The sequence below is a fragment of the Molossus molossus genome, unplaced genomic scaffold, assembly GCF_014108415.1.
Source record: "Molossus molossus isolate mMolMol1 unplaced genomic scaffold, mMolMol1.p scaffold_m16_p_11, whole genome shotgun sequence".
Taxonomy (NCBI): Eukaryota; Metazoa; Chordata; class Mammalia; order Chiroptera; family Molossidae; genus Molossus; species Molossus molossus.
In genome coordinates, this window is record NW_023425346.1 from 19,733,905 (window position 1) to 19,749,876 (window position 15,972).

The 15,972-nt window shown below is 42.3% G+C and overlaps 2 protein-coding genes across 2 annotated transcripts in view; both read right to left on the reverse strand.

The window, feature by feature from the left end:
- Positions 1-2,610: 2,610 nt before the first annotated feature.
- Positions 2,611-5,214, reverse strand: LOC118625579 (60S ribosomal protein L28-like). Its single transcript, XM_036254626.1, has 3 exons — positions 4,954-5,214; positions 4,612-4,711; positions 2,611-2,843 (listed from the first exon to the last, which is right to left on the reverse strand). Exons 1-3 carry the CDS (start codon positions 5,212-5,214, stop codon positions 2,611-2,613), a joined length of 594 nt encoding a protein of 197 aa, XP_036110519.1.
- Positions 5,215-10,274: 5,060 nt separating this feature from the next.
- The window catches only part of MCM6 (minichromosome maintenance complex component 6), a 41,863-nt gene continuing 36,165 nt past the window's right edge, over positions 10,275-15,972 (reverse strand). The window contains exons 16-17 of the mRNA XM_036254627.1: positions 13,672-13,811; positions 10,275-10,406 (exon numbers count right to left, since the gene is read on the reverse strand). Of these exons, the coding sequence (XP_036110520.1) occupies positions 10,290-10,406; positions 13,672-13,811 (257 nt within the window). The 3' untranslated portion in view covers positions 10,275-10,289. The remainder of the gene's footprint in view (positions 10,407-13,671; positions 13,812-15,972) is intronic.

Here is a 15,972-nt window from a genome sequence, read left to right on the forward strand (position 1 = left end):
CGATGTGAAAGGGACACATCGAGCGGCTGCCACCCGCACAACTGACCAGAGCCGGGGACAAACTGCAACCGAGGTACGTGCCCTTAGCGGGAACCGAACCCGGGTCTCTCAGGACCGCAGGCCGACACTTTAACCGCTGAGCCAAACCGGCCAGGGCTCTAACAGGTTATTAAACAGGCCATTCTTCTTCCATTATTTGAAATGCCACCTTATCAGAAACGAAATATCTATACAAAGATGTTTTGGGACTTTCTACTGCTTGACTAGCCATTCCTGTGAGAATACCACACAATTTAAACTTCTATACCTGTGTAGTACTTTTCACTTTATGACAGGGCATAGCCTCTCCTTTCATTCTTTTTCCTGGAATTTTCCTGGTGTGTACTCACACACTCACTTTTCCCCCTATTTTTTAAAAAATAGAAATTTTATTTCATTTGCTGACATTTTTCTGATGGCCCTGACAGCTTCAAACCTGTAACCACTGTTCTGCTGTCTCTATCGATGAGTTTGTTTTTTGCTTATTGCTTTCTGTGTTATATCCCACATATGAGTGTAATCATATAGTTCTTGTCCTTTTCCATCTGACTTATTTCACTTGTCATAATATTCTCAAGGTCCATCCATGTGGTCACAAATAGCAATATTTCATTTTTTATGGCTGAGTAATATTCCATTGAATATATCCAATTGGCCATAGAAGGACACTTAAGTTGTTTCCATGTTTTGGTTATTGTGAATAATGCTAAAATGAACAGAGGGGTACATATATCTTTATGAATAGGTGTTTTCAAATTTTTTGGGTTGATATCCAGAAGAGGGATTGCTGGGTCATAAGGTAGTTCTATTCTTAGTTTTTTGAGGAAACTCCATACTGCTTTTCATACTGGCTGCATCCATTTACATCTCCAACACTGGTTATTTCTTGTCTTTCGATAACAGCCATTGTAACAGGTATTTCATAATGGTTTTGATTTGCATTTCCCTTATGACAGGTGATGTTGAGCATCCTTTTATATGCCTGTTGCTATCTTTTCCATCATTATTTTAGAGTTTACTCTTTTCTGCTTATTAAGAAAAACCAGTATACCATGTTAATACTGGCAGTAATTTCATACATCTCATTTTACTGTGTCTCTTCATTGCATCATTTTCTCTTGTGCATAATTTAATCTCGTGCTGTTTTGTTCATCATGGCCCCTAAGCATACAGCTAATGATGACATACTGAGTGATTAACATGAAAACAAAACTAAAAGTGACTAAGGACTAAAAAGGTGGAAGATCAGTGATGGTTACTGCTCAGCAGTGAGGCAGGACCCATTTCACCATAGCTACAATATTTTAGAACAATAACAAAGTAACACAACCTTTTGAAAGAAATGAGACTAACAAATATTTTCGAAGGAACTATATCAGGCATGGAGACATTTTTTTTTTTTTTTAAATGTTTTCTTTTTTTCATCCTCTCCGAGGACATTTTTCCATTTTTTATTCAGACAGAGCAGGAGGGAGAGAGAGGAAGAGAGAGAGAGAAGCATCGACGTGAAAGAGACACATCGACTGGCTGCCACCCACACGTCCCAACCAGGGCCGGGGACAAACTGCAACCGAAGTACATGCCCTTAGCGGGAACCAAACCCGGGTCTCTCTGGACCACAGGCCAACGCTCTAACCACTGAGCCAAACCAGCCAGGGCTGGAGACATTTTTAATGACCTGGATTAAAGACCAGATACAGAAGCACATCCCTCTCTGCGCCATGATGATCACAGCCAAAGCAAAAAGTTTGTCTGCTATGTTGAAAGAAAAGGCTGAACCGGACCATGATGTTGAACTTACTGCTAGATCTTGGCAAATGCCTCAGGAATCATTCATTACATGATGTGAAAGTAAGTGGCGAGTTTGCAAGTGCTGATGTGAAAGCAGCTGAAGAATTTTTGGAAACTCTACATAAGCTGGTTGTGGAGGGAAATTACTTGCCAGAGCAAATATTCAATATGGATGAAACCTTCCTATTCTGGAAATAAATGCCTGAAAGGACTTGCATCCAGGAGGAGGCCACTTCAATGCCAGATTTCAAGGCTTTCAAGGACAGAATAACCGTCTTGCTTGAGGGCGATGTTACAGGCTACACGTTAAAACCCTGTGTGACCTGGCATAGTGAGAACTTCAGGGTCTTCAAGCAAAGCAGTAAGTACACACAGCCAGTGTACTACAAGGTAATAAGAAGTCATGGATGACCAAACTCCTCTTCCAAGATGCCCTTCTGAATTGTTACACCAGAAAAATGGAGAAGTACTGTTTGGAGAATAACACATCTTTCACGATTTTACTTATTGTTGATAATACTCTTAGACATCCTCTTTTTATAGGTGATTTTCATCCCAGTATCAAAATGGTGTTTCTCCCTCCAAACACCACATCTTTGATTCAATCAACAGGACAGGAGTTATAGAAGCTTTTACGGCCTGCTGCCTGAGGCTACTTTGCCCAGGGTATTGCAACAGAAGAAGACACTGAGTAGACACGGTGCAGTTCTAGGATGATTACATTGATGACTACATCAAGAACCTTGCTTTGGGCTTGGGGTGATGTCACAAAAAAGTGTATCAATAGCATCTGGAAGAAGACACTCCAAAGGTTTGTGACTTCAAAGGATTTGCCAAGTTGAGGAGGTTGCAAAAATCAAGGCTGTGGTTGAGATGGCAAACAAGCGTAACCTGCGTGCTCATGACGATGACAGTGAGGAGCTCCGAGAGGCGGTTCCTGAGGAACTGACTAACGGGGAGTTGTTGGAACTGGAACAGGAACACAGTTGAAGAAGAAGCAAGAGAAAAGGAAACTGCAGGAGAAGAAAAAGAAGCCCCAAGAAAATTCACAGTGAGGGTTTAGCAGACGCCTTTTCAGATCTCCACAAGCTCCTTATAGTTTGAAAACATGGACCCAACCCTGGAAAGTTTTCATTAATAGAGAGGAATGTTCATGGTACATTAATTGCTATGATGAAAAGAAGAAACAAACCAATCAAATCGTCATGGACGTATTTAAAAGAACACTTCTGAAGAAGAGCCTCAGGCAGGTCTTCAGGAGGTGTCCAGGGAGGGCATTGTTGTCAGAGGAGAGGACGGCTCCTTGCCTGCTATTGCCCTGAAGACCTTCCAGTGGGATAGGACGCGGAGTGGAAGACAATGATGTCGATGATTCTAAGTCCCAGGCTAATGTGTGTTTGTGTCTTAGTTTTTTGTTTTATTTATTTATTTTTATCCTCACCTGAGGACATTTTTGCATTTATCTTCAGATAGAGTGGGAAGGAGAGAGGGAAGAAGAGAGAGAAACATCGAAGTGAGAGAGACACCTTGAGTGGTTGCCACCCGCACAACCCAACCAGGGCCGGGGACAAACGGCAACCGAGGTATGTGCCCTTAGCGGGAACCGAACCCGCAGTCTCTGGACTGCAGGCCGACGCTCTAACTGGCCAGGGTTCCTCTTCTATTTTGAAAAAGAGTTTGAGCCCTGGCTGGTTTGGCTGTGTGGTTGAAGCATTGACCTGAGGACCAAAGAGTCATGGGTTCAACGCCTGGTCAAGGGCACTTACCTGGGTTGCAGGTTTGATCCCTGGCCTAGTTCGGGGTCATGAGGGAGGTATTGATGTTTTTCTTTCTCTTTCTCTGACCCTCCCCCTTCCACTCTGTCTAAAAATCAATGAAAAACTGTCCTTGGGTGAGAATTAACAATAAAATAATTTTAAAAGTTTGAGAAAGATTAGTATCAATTCTTCAAATGTTTGGTAGAATTCACCATTAAAGCCATCTGATCCTGGACTTTTGTTTGTTGAGACGTTTTGATTATTGATTCAGTCTCCTGCCTGTTCAGAGTTTCTATGTCTTCATAATTAAATCTTGGTAAGTTGTATATTCCAAAAAATTTATCCATTTCTTCTAGATTGTCAAACTTGTTGGTGTTTATAGTTGCTCATAGCAGTCTCTTATGATCCCTTTTTTGTGGTATTAATTGTAATGTCTACTTCTTTTCTCATTTTGAGTCCTCTTTTTTTCTTAGTGAGTCCAGCTAAAGGTTTGTTAATTTTGTTTCTTTAAAAAAGAAACAAAACCCAGTTAGCTTCATTGATCTTTTCTATTGTCTTATAAGTCTCTATTTCATTATGTCCACTCTGATCTTCGTTTCCTTTCTTCAACTAGCTTTGGGGTTTCGTTTGTTCTTTTTGTAATTCCTGTAATGTAAAGTTAGGTTATTTGAGACTTTCTTTTTTATTGATGTAGAAATATACTTGTGAACTACCCTGTCAGAACTGCTTTTGCAGCATCTGGTAAGTTTTGGTATGCTGTATTTCCATTTTCATTTGTTTCGAGGTATTTTTAAATTTCTTTTGATTTCTTCTTTAACCCATTCAGTAGCATGTTTAATCCCCACATAATGGTGAATTTTCAAGTTTTCTCCTTGTAATTAGTTTCATATGATCAGAAAATATGCTTGAAATGATTTCAATCTTCATATATATATATTATGGAAAGTTGGCCGATACCTTTATTTTTTTGGGGGGAAGGGGAGTACTCAAGAGCTCCTGGTGGGGCGGGACACTATCTCTTCACCATCACGGACTTCTGGCTGGGCCCTGTGGATGGCAGCCATGTGCAGATCCAGGAGGTACTTGTTCTTGCGGATCAAATATGGGGTGCTGCTCAGGGTGGCCTGGGCGTTCTTTTTTTTGTTGTTGTTCATTTTTTTTGTTCAGATAGAGTGGGAGGGAGAGAGTAAGAGAGAGAAAGAGAAACATCGACGTGAAAGGGACACATCGAGTAGCTGCCACCCACACAACCCACCAGGGCCAGGGACAACCTGCAACCAAGGTACATACCCTTAGCGGGAACCGAACCCGGATCTCTCTGGACCACAGGCCGACTCTCTAACTGCTGAGCCAAACCGGCCAGGGCCCAGGCGTTCTTGTTGATGGTGGTCCGCACATAGGAGGTGACAGGCTTTCGCCGGCCGGATCGCCGCTTCATGACCACCAGCACACCTATGCTGTGGGCTGCAGGCTCCACGCCCACCGTTTTGCAGTGAATCAGCCCTTTGTAGCAAAAGGAGTTGCGGGCCTTCGGGTTACTGGGTTCCGTGCTGTCCGTCTGCTTGTTCCTCTTGATCAGGGAGCCGGAGCAGTTCCCTCCGACCACCCATTGCAGATGAGCAGACATGGCGGCAGCTCCTCACGGTGCTGCAGCCGAAGACAGAAAGAGGCTCAAATATTTTTTTAACCCATCTTTATTGTTGAATGTATTACAGATGTCCCCCCTTTTATTTCCCATTGACCCCCTCCTCCCCAATCCTGCCCCTCTCCTACCCTCCCCAAACTATTGTCGGTGTCCATTGGTTATGCATATAGAAGTGCTTTGGTTTATCTCATCCCACCCTCCCTCCCCCTTCCCTTTGAGGTTCATCAATCTAACAACCAATTTGTACTTCTTAATTCCTTCATCTTTTTCACCATCCCCCCAGTCCCCCCATCTGGCAAGTAACCAAAAGTGCTCTGTATCTATGAATCTGTTTCTGTTCTGCTTGCTCATTTTGTTTGTAGATTCAATTGTTGATAGATATGTATTAATTGCCACTTTGTTCATATTTTTTATCTTCTCCTTCAACATTTCAGATAATACTGGTTTGGTGGTGATGAACTCCTTTAGCTTTTTCTTGTCTGGGAAACTCTTGATATGTCCATCGATTCTAAATGATAGCTTTGCAGGATAGAGTAATCTTGGTTGTAGGTCGTTGCTTTTCATCACCTTGAATATCCCTTGCCATTCCTTTCTGGCCTGCAAAGTTTCTTTTGAGAAGTCAGCTAACAGTCTTATGGGACCTCCTTTGTAGGTAACTAACTGCTTTTCTTTTGCTGCTTTTAAGATTCTCTCATTGTCTTTAACCTTTGGCATTTTGATGATGATGTGTCTCAGTGTGGACCTCTTTGGGTTCATCTTGTTTGAGACTCTGTGCGTCCTGAATTTGTATGTCTGTTTCCTTCACCAAATTAATTTTCTGTCATTATTGTTTCCACTAGGTTTTCAATTTCTCGCTCTCTCTCTTCTCCTTCCGGCACCCCCATGATGAGAATGTTGGCATGCTTGAAGTTGTCCCAGAGGCTTCTTACACTATTCTTTCTCTCTCTCTCTTTTTGTATTCTTTTTCCTTTTTGCTGTTCTAATGGGTTGTTTTTTGCTTCTTTACATTCCAAATGGATGGTTTGCTTCTTGGCTTTACCTACTCTACTACTGATTCCCTGTAAATTATCCTTTATTTCAGTCAGTGAATCCTTCATTTCTAACTGTTTTTTTTTTTTATGTCGTTGATGTTCTAAGTTCCTTGGAGTTCTTTTTAAGTTCCTTGAATGTCTTTCTATGTTCCTTGAGCATCCTTATAACTAGTGTTTTGAACTCTGCATCTGATTGATTGCTTATCTTCATTTTGTTTAGTTCTTCTGGAGTTTTGTTCCTTTCTTTCATTTGGAACATGTTTCTTTGTCTCCTCATTTTGGCTGCTTCCCTGTGATTGTTTCTATGTATTAGGTAGAGTTGTCATGTCTCCTAGGCTTCATAGGGTGGCCTATTGTAAGTGTCCTATAAGATCCAGTGGTACAGCCTCCCTGATCACCCCAGGTGGGCTTCTGAGGTGCACCCCTAGTGTGGACTGTACAACCTTCTGCTGTAATCGAGTCTTGATTGCTGTTGGCACATCAATGGGAGGGATTTACTCAGGCTGATCAGCTGCAAGGACTGGCTGTGCCCACTGATCACTGGCCTCTGACTCCCTTGGAGGATCAGCTGTGTAGGGGCCCACCACACAGAGCAAGACTTACTTCATCAGGGCTCTGGTACCCACTGTGTCCACTCATTGAGTGTGTCACAGTGGTTGGTAGTGGTACTTCGATGTGGTCTGAAGTTGTCTACTGGGTGTGGTGGCTCTGGGGCAAGGTCAGCCACTGCCTGCATTCTATCCAGGACCACCCAGCATAAGCTACAAAGTGATCTGCAGCTGGCTGCTTCTTGTGCTGGGCTTGGAGGTGCCCAGGAAAATCCAGGTTGTGAACCAAGGCTGGCTGCTTCTAGTGCCAGGCCTGGGGCCACTTAACGAGAGGTATGGGACTCACTGAGACCAGATGCTGCTTGTTTGAGAGATTTTAGGAAACTCTGAAGCAGGATCCCAGACAGGTCAATCCTATGGTAAAACCATTGGAAACAGCTTGGGTGGGCCCAAAAGTTGGGTGCAGCAGGGCCTCAGGGAATCACCAAGGCGGGTCAAACAGTGAGCCAGGTTGCTGGAGTCCCAGATATGGCGCCCGTCTGCAAGCCTTGTGGGGAAAGGGCTCACCAAAGGAACAAAGGTCTCCACCAGCATGTCAGAGAAAGCTGACTCTCCAATCCTTGTCCTGAGGCCAGATAGTTCAGTTCTTCCCTGTATGTCTCTGCTGCTTTTCAAGCTGCCTCCCCTCTGAGCTTAGAGGGAGCAAATCCGAGGGCTGGCTCTTTAAGAAGAGCTGCCTGAGGCTCCAGAAGCCTCAGTCTCTGCTGGTTTTTACAGCCAGAAGTTATGGGGACTTCTCTTCCTGGCACTGGAACCCTGAGCTGGGTGCCTGGTGTGGGCCGAGGACTCCTCACTCAGGGAGGACCTTCCAGCTGAGGTGTCCCTCCTGATTTTTATCCACCACACCTCTGCCCCTCCTACCAGTCTCCATTTGGCTCTTAAATTTCATTGTTGTAGAACTTCCATTCAGCTCGATGTCAGGCATTTCTTATGATGGTAGTGCTGTAGTTTAGTTGTAATTTTAATGTGGTTGTGGGAGGAGGCAATACCGCGTTTACCTATGCTGCCATGTTGACCAGAAGTCTTAAATATTTTTTTTAAATGTTTTTTATTGATGTTAGAGGGAGAGAGAAACACTGATCGGCTGCCTCTTGCACACTTCCTACTGGGGATCAAGCCAGCAACCCGGGCATGTGCCCTGACAGAAAATTAAACTGAAGACCTTTTGGTACACAGGATGGCACTTAACTGAGCCACACTGGCCAAGGTCAATCTTCTTAAATTTATTAAGACTTGTGGCCAACATATGACCTGTCCTGGAGAATATTCCATGTGCGCTTGAGAAAGAATGTGTACTCTGTTGCTTTTAAGGTTCATGTTTTATTATTGATATTCTGGACGATATATTCATTGATGAAAGTGCGGGGGTATTAAAGTCCCTGACTATTATATTACCATTTCTTTCTTTTAGGTCTGTTAATATTTGTTTTTATTTAGATGCTCCTATGGCTATATTTGCACATTATCTTTTCCGTGTGTCCTGGAGATATTTCAAACATATAGGTTTACCCCATTTTTATTTGTATATCCCACAGCATAGCTATATCACAACTTATGCAGTCATTTCCTTGTTGATGGATATCTGCTGGATTTGGTGGAAAATACATTACATTTACAGATTAGTTGACAATTTCAACATTCAGGAACATGTTATATCTACCCACTTACCAAACATTTGTCTAATTTTCTTCATGAAGATCTTGTACATGTTCCATCATCTATTATTACTTCACCTTCCTGACAAGTAACATGTGGAGGAAGGGGGTGTGTGGAAATGTAAGTACGTCTGAACTGTAGGAATCACCTCACCCTGCCCTGGAGCCTGCACTCCTGCAAATGGCAGAATTGGGAAGGGGACAGACTCACCAAAAAGGAACTCATTTCCTGAGCTTCAAACTTTCCTTTGGGCAAATATTCGATCAAATTACAGTTCAAATTCCCGTCAGGCTGTTTCTCTTCTTTCAGGATCTCCTGAACCCACTTTTAAAAATCAAGTGGGAGTCAGTACAGGGAGGGACTCTTTCTTGCTGTCTCCTCACTTTTCTCTAGAATGTTCTTAACACCTGTTACTGAATGTTCTGCCTGACATTTGTCCATATTTTACACTAGCAGCTCCTAACTGCCTCTGTAGCAAGTCTGAGATCCTCCACACCAAGGTTTCCTCATCCCAGCAGCCTCTTACACCCTCGTTAATGAGGAATATCTTTTGCAGGAGCTTAGAACCCCGCACCTGCTACCTGTGCAATTTCTCTGTCCGTTTCCAGTGCCCCCTCATCGTTCCAGGCCAGCGGGGAGGCAGGTCACCATCAGTGCGCTCACACGCCGCAGATGGACATCCCTAGCTGGCCCTGCAGGCCAAGAATGACATCGTTAAAAGCTGCAACGGAAACTTCACCAATATATTGGCCATAACTAAGTTTCAGGAGGTTAGTATCATAAACAGTTAGTACCTTTTACCTGAAAGAAAGCCATAAAATTTGGAAATTGTTTGTAATATAGAAAATGATGTACTTTCCTTGAAAAAGCAGTTGGAAAATAACTCTTACAACACAATAAACTATTAAAAATTAATAAAAAAGTAAACTAAAACCAAAAACAACCTATTGAAAAAATCCAACAACAGAAATTAACCTTGGAAAGTCATTTCCAAGGCTCCTTTAGCCTTCATACTAATTCTAATAAGGACTCCTCACAGGAGCCTAATCCTGAAGGTTTCCTGAAGGTTTCCCATAACGCCACCCATACAACCCCTTGCCCCAGGTTAAGCAAAAGGGAAATGCTCACCACGGGAATATAAAGCACAGCATAGGGAATATAGTCAATAATACTGTAATAACTACGTCTGGTGCCAGGTGGGTACTAGAATTATCAGGAGGATCACTTTGTAAATTATATAACTGTTTAATCACTATGCTGCATGCCTGAAACAAATATAAGATAAAGTGAAAGACTCATAGTCACAAGTAAATGGAAACAATAATTAGAGTATAAATACATCCAATAAGACAAATGCAAAACAAGTTATTTTATTTTGATGGGTGGGGTGGGGTGGGTGGGAAGCAGTAATTAGCAATTGAAAAAGTTATTTCCCCAATAAAATACCATTACATAAAAGTAATGGGCCTTTTTCCTACACATGAAAACAAAGGTCTTAGTTACAGAAACCACACATCATTGGGTTCCAACTTCACTTAGATAAGAAGCACACTAAACAAAGGCTAAGGCCCATGCTGGCATCAAAGTGTACAGCAGAAATGTGACACACAGGACCATCAACTTGGTTCTTGTTTCTCAAAAATAAATCTTCCCCAAGCATTTCTCCCAGAAACATCCTCTTGCTAGTAGAGCTCCATTCAGATCCCAGGCTCCTGGCCAGGAGGTAGAGGCCCAGTGTTTCTGGTTAGTTGCTCTCGGTATCTCAATCTTCAAGCAAGTAATTAGGGTTCACTACCAAGTAGGGATCTTCTTCATAGCTCTCACTTCCTTCCATGGAACCTTTCAGTCCAGCTTGGGTGAGCTCAATGAGAACATGATCCTGTGGGACACAAACATTTGTCCTCAATCTCCAGCAGTATTATAAAAATGCCAGACACACAGCACCTGACCCTTCTCCTTAGTGTCTGCTACTAGCACTTTCTTTCTTTTTCTTTTTGTTAGTTTTCATCTGAGGATATTTTCCCACTGATTTTGTTTTTTAGATAGAGTGGAAGGGAAGGAGGAAGAGAGAGAGAAACATTGATGTGAGAGAGACACATCGATCGGTTGCCTACACATGACCTCAACTGGGGCTGGGGATTGAACCTGCAACCCAGGTACATGCCCTTGACCAGGAATCGAACCTGAGACCCTTCGGTCTGTGGGCCAACGCTCTAACCACTGAGAAAACCAGCCAGGGCAGAACTTTCTTCTATTCACCTCCAGAGACACCCAGAAAAAGACCTAGACCTTAAAATCATTATTAAAGTTCTGTTAAACCCTGTTCCCATTAGGATATAGATCTTTTCATACCATACATTTCCTCTGAAAAATCAAGAACTACAGCTCTGGCTGGTGTGGCTCAGTGGATTGAGCATCATCCCATGCACTAAGAGGTCGCTGGTTTGATTCCTGGTCAGGGCAGACACCTGGGTTGCAGGCTCAATCCCCCGTAGGGGGCACACAGGAGGCAGCTGATCAATGTTTCTCTCTCACATCGATGTTTCTACCTCTCTCCCTAAAAAAATCAATACAAACATATTAAAAAGAAAAAGGAAAATTAAGAATTATGCAAATAAGCTCAATGTTGTGGTTTTTTTTTTAAATCCTCACCCAAGGACATTTTTCCATTTCCATTTTTTGTTCAGACGGAGTGGCAGGGAGAGAGAGAGAGAAACATCGACGCAAAAGGGACACATCAAGTGGCTGCCACCCGCACGACCAACCAGGGCTAGGGACAAACTGCAACCTAGGTACATGCCCTTAGCAGGAACCAAACCCAGATCTCTCTGGACCACAGGCCGATGCTCCAACCACTGAGCCAAACTGGCTAGGAACAGACATTGTGATTTTAATAAGGCTTCCTGGCGTATTACATCAAGTACTTGTAAATACAATAATTTCAAAAAAGACAAGATGTAATGTATGCCATTTACTGATTTTGAGAGAGAGAGGAAAGGAGAGGAAGAGAGATGGAAACATCAGTGAGAGAACATCGATTGGCTACCCCCTGCATGCCCCTCACTGGGGATTTGGCCCACAACCTAGGCATGTGCCCTGACCGGGAATTGAACTGGTGACCTCTTGGTGTGTGGATTGATGCTCAACCACTGAGCCACACCGGCTGGGCTCACTTAATATTTTGCTAATTTTAATTATTGGTCATTGAACTCTTTCATATACTACCCATTCATAATTCAGTTAGAAGTAGAATCTGAAGATAACATGAAAAAATTTTACTCTGATTTATGAGCTAAAAAAAAAAGAACATGCCATGTGGCTTAAGAATATTGATGACAAATTTCAAGCCTATGATGTGCCTATACATCAGTCTAAAATATCCACAAATAAGAAGGACTCCTAGCCAAGCCCATATGGAGGAACTCAGGGAATAATGACTTAATCCTAAAAAGGTGGCAAAGTCCCACAGAATAAGCTAATGTCATTAAGAGGGACTGGACTCTTTCAAGCACTCTATGTACTAACACACCCTCACAGGAAGAACATTTGATCAACACGGTATGTTATCTAGTCTTTTGCGGCAAATTAGCTTAGGTAATGAGTCAAACTTATCAGTTTAGATCAGATGATGGTACAGTGTGTCCCAATGTGGATTTCTTTCTTTTTTTTTTATCCTCACCCGAGGACACTTTTCCATTTTTTGTTCAGGTAGAGTGGGAGGGAGAGAGAGGAACAGAGAGAGAGAGAGAAACATCGATGTGAAAGGAACACATCGAGTGGCTGCCACCCGCACAACTGACCAGGGCCGGGGACAAACTACAACCGAGGTACGTGCCCTTAGCGGGAACCGAACCCGGGTCTTTCAGGACCGCAGGCCGACGCTCTAACCGCTGAGCCAAACCGGCCAGGGCCCAATGTGGATTTCTTGCATGGGTTTTATCTCACACTGATCCCCGGGGGCTCTGGGGAGGGAAGGGCTGTTCTGGTGCAAACACACTGCCCACTACTAGAAAGACAATTCTGAGCACACACCACCCCAGTTCAGCTTTATTTTCATATATATTTTTTATTAAATTCTGAGCTGAGTAGCTGTTCTCATCACCCCTCCATCCTGAAGCCACACACTCACATGCATCCACTTTCACAGGTAAACAGTTTTTCAGGTAAGACAACCCTCAAATGGGACACCTACAATAGTTATATAATGAGCACTGAAGTGAACAGCAGGATAGTTGAATCTCTGCCATTTGAACAGAAAAATCTAACTATTCAACAAATATTTGACCCCTCTATGCACCAGGCAACATTGTAGAACCTAAGGATACAGTCCCCGCCCTGGTGGCGCCTGCATTCTAACCAGAGAGACAAAGTAAACACTTAACTAAGGAATATACTGCCAGGCAATAAGCACTATGAAGAAACACAAAGCAGGGCAGGGGTGACAACAACAAGAAGGCTTTCAACGGGCTCGGCAATAAAAACCTCTTTCAGAGTTCAGGAGGGGATCTGGGGAAAGAGATAAAGGGCAAGTGCAAAGGCCTTCATGTCTGGTGTGTCTAAAGAACACCGACAAGGCCGGTGTCACGGAGTACAATAAGAAGAGAAAGAGGGCAATAGAATGAGGTGAACAAGACAGACAGAGCCTTGCCTGTGTAGGGTTCTGCAGGCCATGGTATTGGCGACTGGACTTTATTCTAAATGTAAGGGAAGAACTGGAAGGTAGGGCACTAAAATAATTTGACTTGTTAAAAGCCCAGCCAGTGTGGCTCTATCCCCAGTAGGGGGCGTGCAGGAGGCAGCTGATAGATATTTCTCTCTCACATCGATGTTTTTCTCTCTCTCGGGTCCTATCTCTTTCTCTAAAAAAAAAAAAAAGATGCCTGGCCACTTGCACAGAAAGCCTATACAAAGGGGGACAGATATAAGGTGATAAGAAGAGAACAAAATACACATACTAAAGGCAGGGCTCATAGGATTTGCTGCTAAAAGAAGTTGTAAGGGAAAAGTGAAATCAAGAAAGATTCTAAGGTGCCTGGCCTAAAGCAACTGAGTAAATGGGTACAATGGGGGAAAACTGTTTTGAACATATTAGGCATGAGCTCCCTCCCTCATTACTACCCAAGCAAGCAAAGTTCTGTACATACATAGTGCGTGAGTCGATAAATGACTTTCTCTATGATTCTCTTCTTATTTATAAGTTCCTCTTCAGAATCTATTTCTGATTCAATTTCCTTCAAGTACCAGTTAACAAGCTCACTTCTCTTTAATGCAGACTCATCCGCTTCTGCAACAACAAAAAAAAACATTTTAAAAGGATCAGATTATCTTTCCAACAAATTGTATACTGTCAGTCCTTGTGGTCTGCTTATACAACAAACTACATACAGATTAGATAACCATCAACCAATCAGAAAGCACATCTGGATGTTCCAGCATAAACCTGAAATAACCTGTCATATTACTTGTATTAAAGTACACCTAACTTTATCCTGAGGAGAAAAATCAAATTAAATAGAGATTATAAGAAACAAGTTTCTTAAAGCTATTAAGACTGCAGAGTATAAAGTGTTTCCTTCACCTTTTTATGGTTCATCATTTATGAGAATGTCTGCCAACAACTGAACGCATACATTAGGAATGAAACAACAACAAGCAAAACTTCTTAAATATAACTTTTTTTTTTTGAAAAAGAAAAGACTTTATGGAATTGAGGTCAACTGAGAAGTAAAAACCACAGGAATTCACTCAAAATAAAAAATGAACAATTTATTCCAGCAAGGTCTACCTATACCGACTAAATTGTCTGGTTCTTATAGAGTCCAAAGCAGAACTCTAAATTCACAAGAAAAGTTGAAACCAGAATAATATTGTAATCACAGAAATAAAGTATAATAAAAGAAAGTTCTACTTAGTCTTAATTCTAGCAATTGCTAATAAAATGCAAAATCAAAATAGGGCCCTAGCTGGTTTTGCTCAGCTGACAGAGCATCAGTCTGTGGACTGAAAGGTCGTGGGTTTGATTCCCAGTCAAGGGCATGTGCTTGGGTTGCAGATTTGATCCTTGGTTCTGGTCTAGGTTACTCAGGAGGCAACCAATCAACGTGTTTCTCTCACATCGATGTTTCTCTTTCTCCCCCGCCCCCCTCTTTCCACTCTACTGAAAACCAATAGAAAAATATTCTCGGGCGAGGAAGAAAAAAAAAATAGAAAAAATTCTAGCTTTACTGATAACTGCCTTTGAAAAGTTTTCTTATGGCTGTACAGTAAATACTCACTTAACACTGTTAATAGGTTTTGCAATTTTAAGCAAAAGCTGCACGATAAAACCAATTTTACCAAAGGTGAATTGATATTAATAAGAGTTAAGTTCCTATGGAATCTCACCTTACCTAAAGGACATTATTCGAGGACCTGCTGTATGGACACTTCAGTGGTTTGTCCAAATGTTCTTGGTAAGTGGCCTTGGTTTAAAGTTGTGCTCCCTGTGCTGTCTACCCGAAGACTGAGATTTAATAACTTACTTGGCTGGGTGAACAATGACTCTTCCTTTTTTTTTTAAAAAAAGGAAGAAGACCTAGTAGAATTAATCTAGGGAATGCAGACAGTGTCTGGGTACTAATCTTATATTTGCTCCATCAATGGTCTGCCATGTTTAAAACTTAGTTGTGCAAGAGAGTAATAGAATAATGAAATATAATGTAAACACAAGAACATGTAAGCTCCCAAATCCTTTTATGTGAGAAGGGAGCGGGGTTAAAACCTGTCTGTCCTAACGGATTCTTTACTGTCTTCTTCCCTCCCGCCCACTGGTCCACAGTTATCAGGGGAAAGACAGCAGAGGTCACAGGACTCAAATCTTTAGTAAGCCAAGACAATCACTGGTGTTCTTTTAGTCCACCTCAGAGAGGACACTGTGAGGAAAGAATCTGTCTGAAAGCCAGCATATTGAACCTTTTTTTTTTATCCTTACCCAAGGACATTTTTGCATTTATCTTCAGATAGAGCAGGAGTGAGGGGGGGTGGGGAGAGAGAGAGAAAAATATTGATGTGAGAGAGACACATTGAGTGGCTGCCACCCACACGACCCCAACCAGGGCCAGGGACAAACTGCAACCGAGGTATGTGCCCTTAGCGGGAACCGAACCCAGGTCTCTCTGGTCTGCGGGCCAATGCTCTAACCACTGAGCAAAACCGGCCAGGGCCATATTGGAACTTTTAAATAAGAATTACCTGATGGTTAGACACCAAATTAAATTTTAAGCTTGAGTCCTTGATTTCATTATTTTTCCTTCTACCTTGTGGCTAACTATAGGTTGATATAACTGGGAACAGCAGGTCAAGCAATTAAGAGAAGGAAATGTACTAGTATCCAGATATCACACTTTACCTATGGAGAAATGAGGGTTTTATTTCATTTCTAGTCTGGAATGCACTTGTGCTGATAA

Bases quoted from the DNA above. Each gene is read 5' to 3' on its own strand.
- LOC118625579 (XM_036254626.1), bottom strand. From the start codon at position 5,214: ATGTCTGCTCATCTGCAATGGGTGGTCGGAGGGAACTGCTCCGGCTCC. The intron at 4,712-4,953 runs GCCCTGGCCGGT...AAGAACGCCCAG, and splicing joins CCATCAACAAGAACGCCTGG to GCCACCCTGAGCAGCACCCC. The intron at 2,844-4,611 runs GTGAAGAGATAG...CTTCTCCTGCAG, and splicing joins CCAGCCAGAAGTCCGTGATG to TTTCCTTTTCTCTTGCTTCT.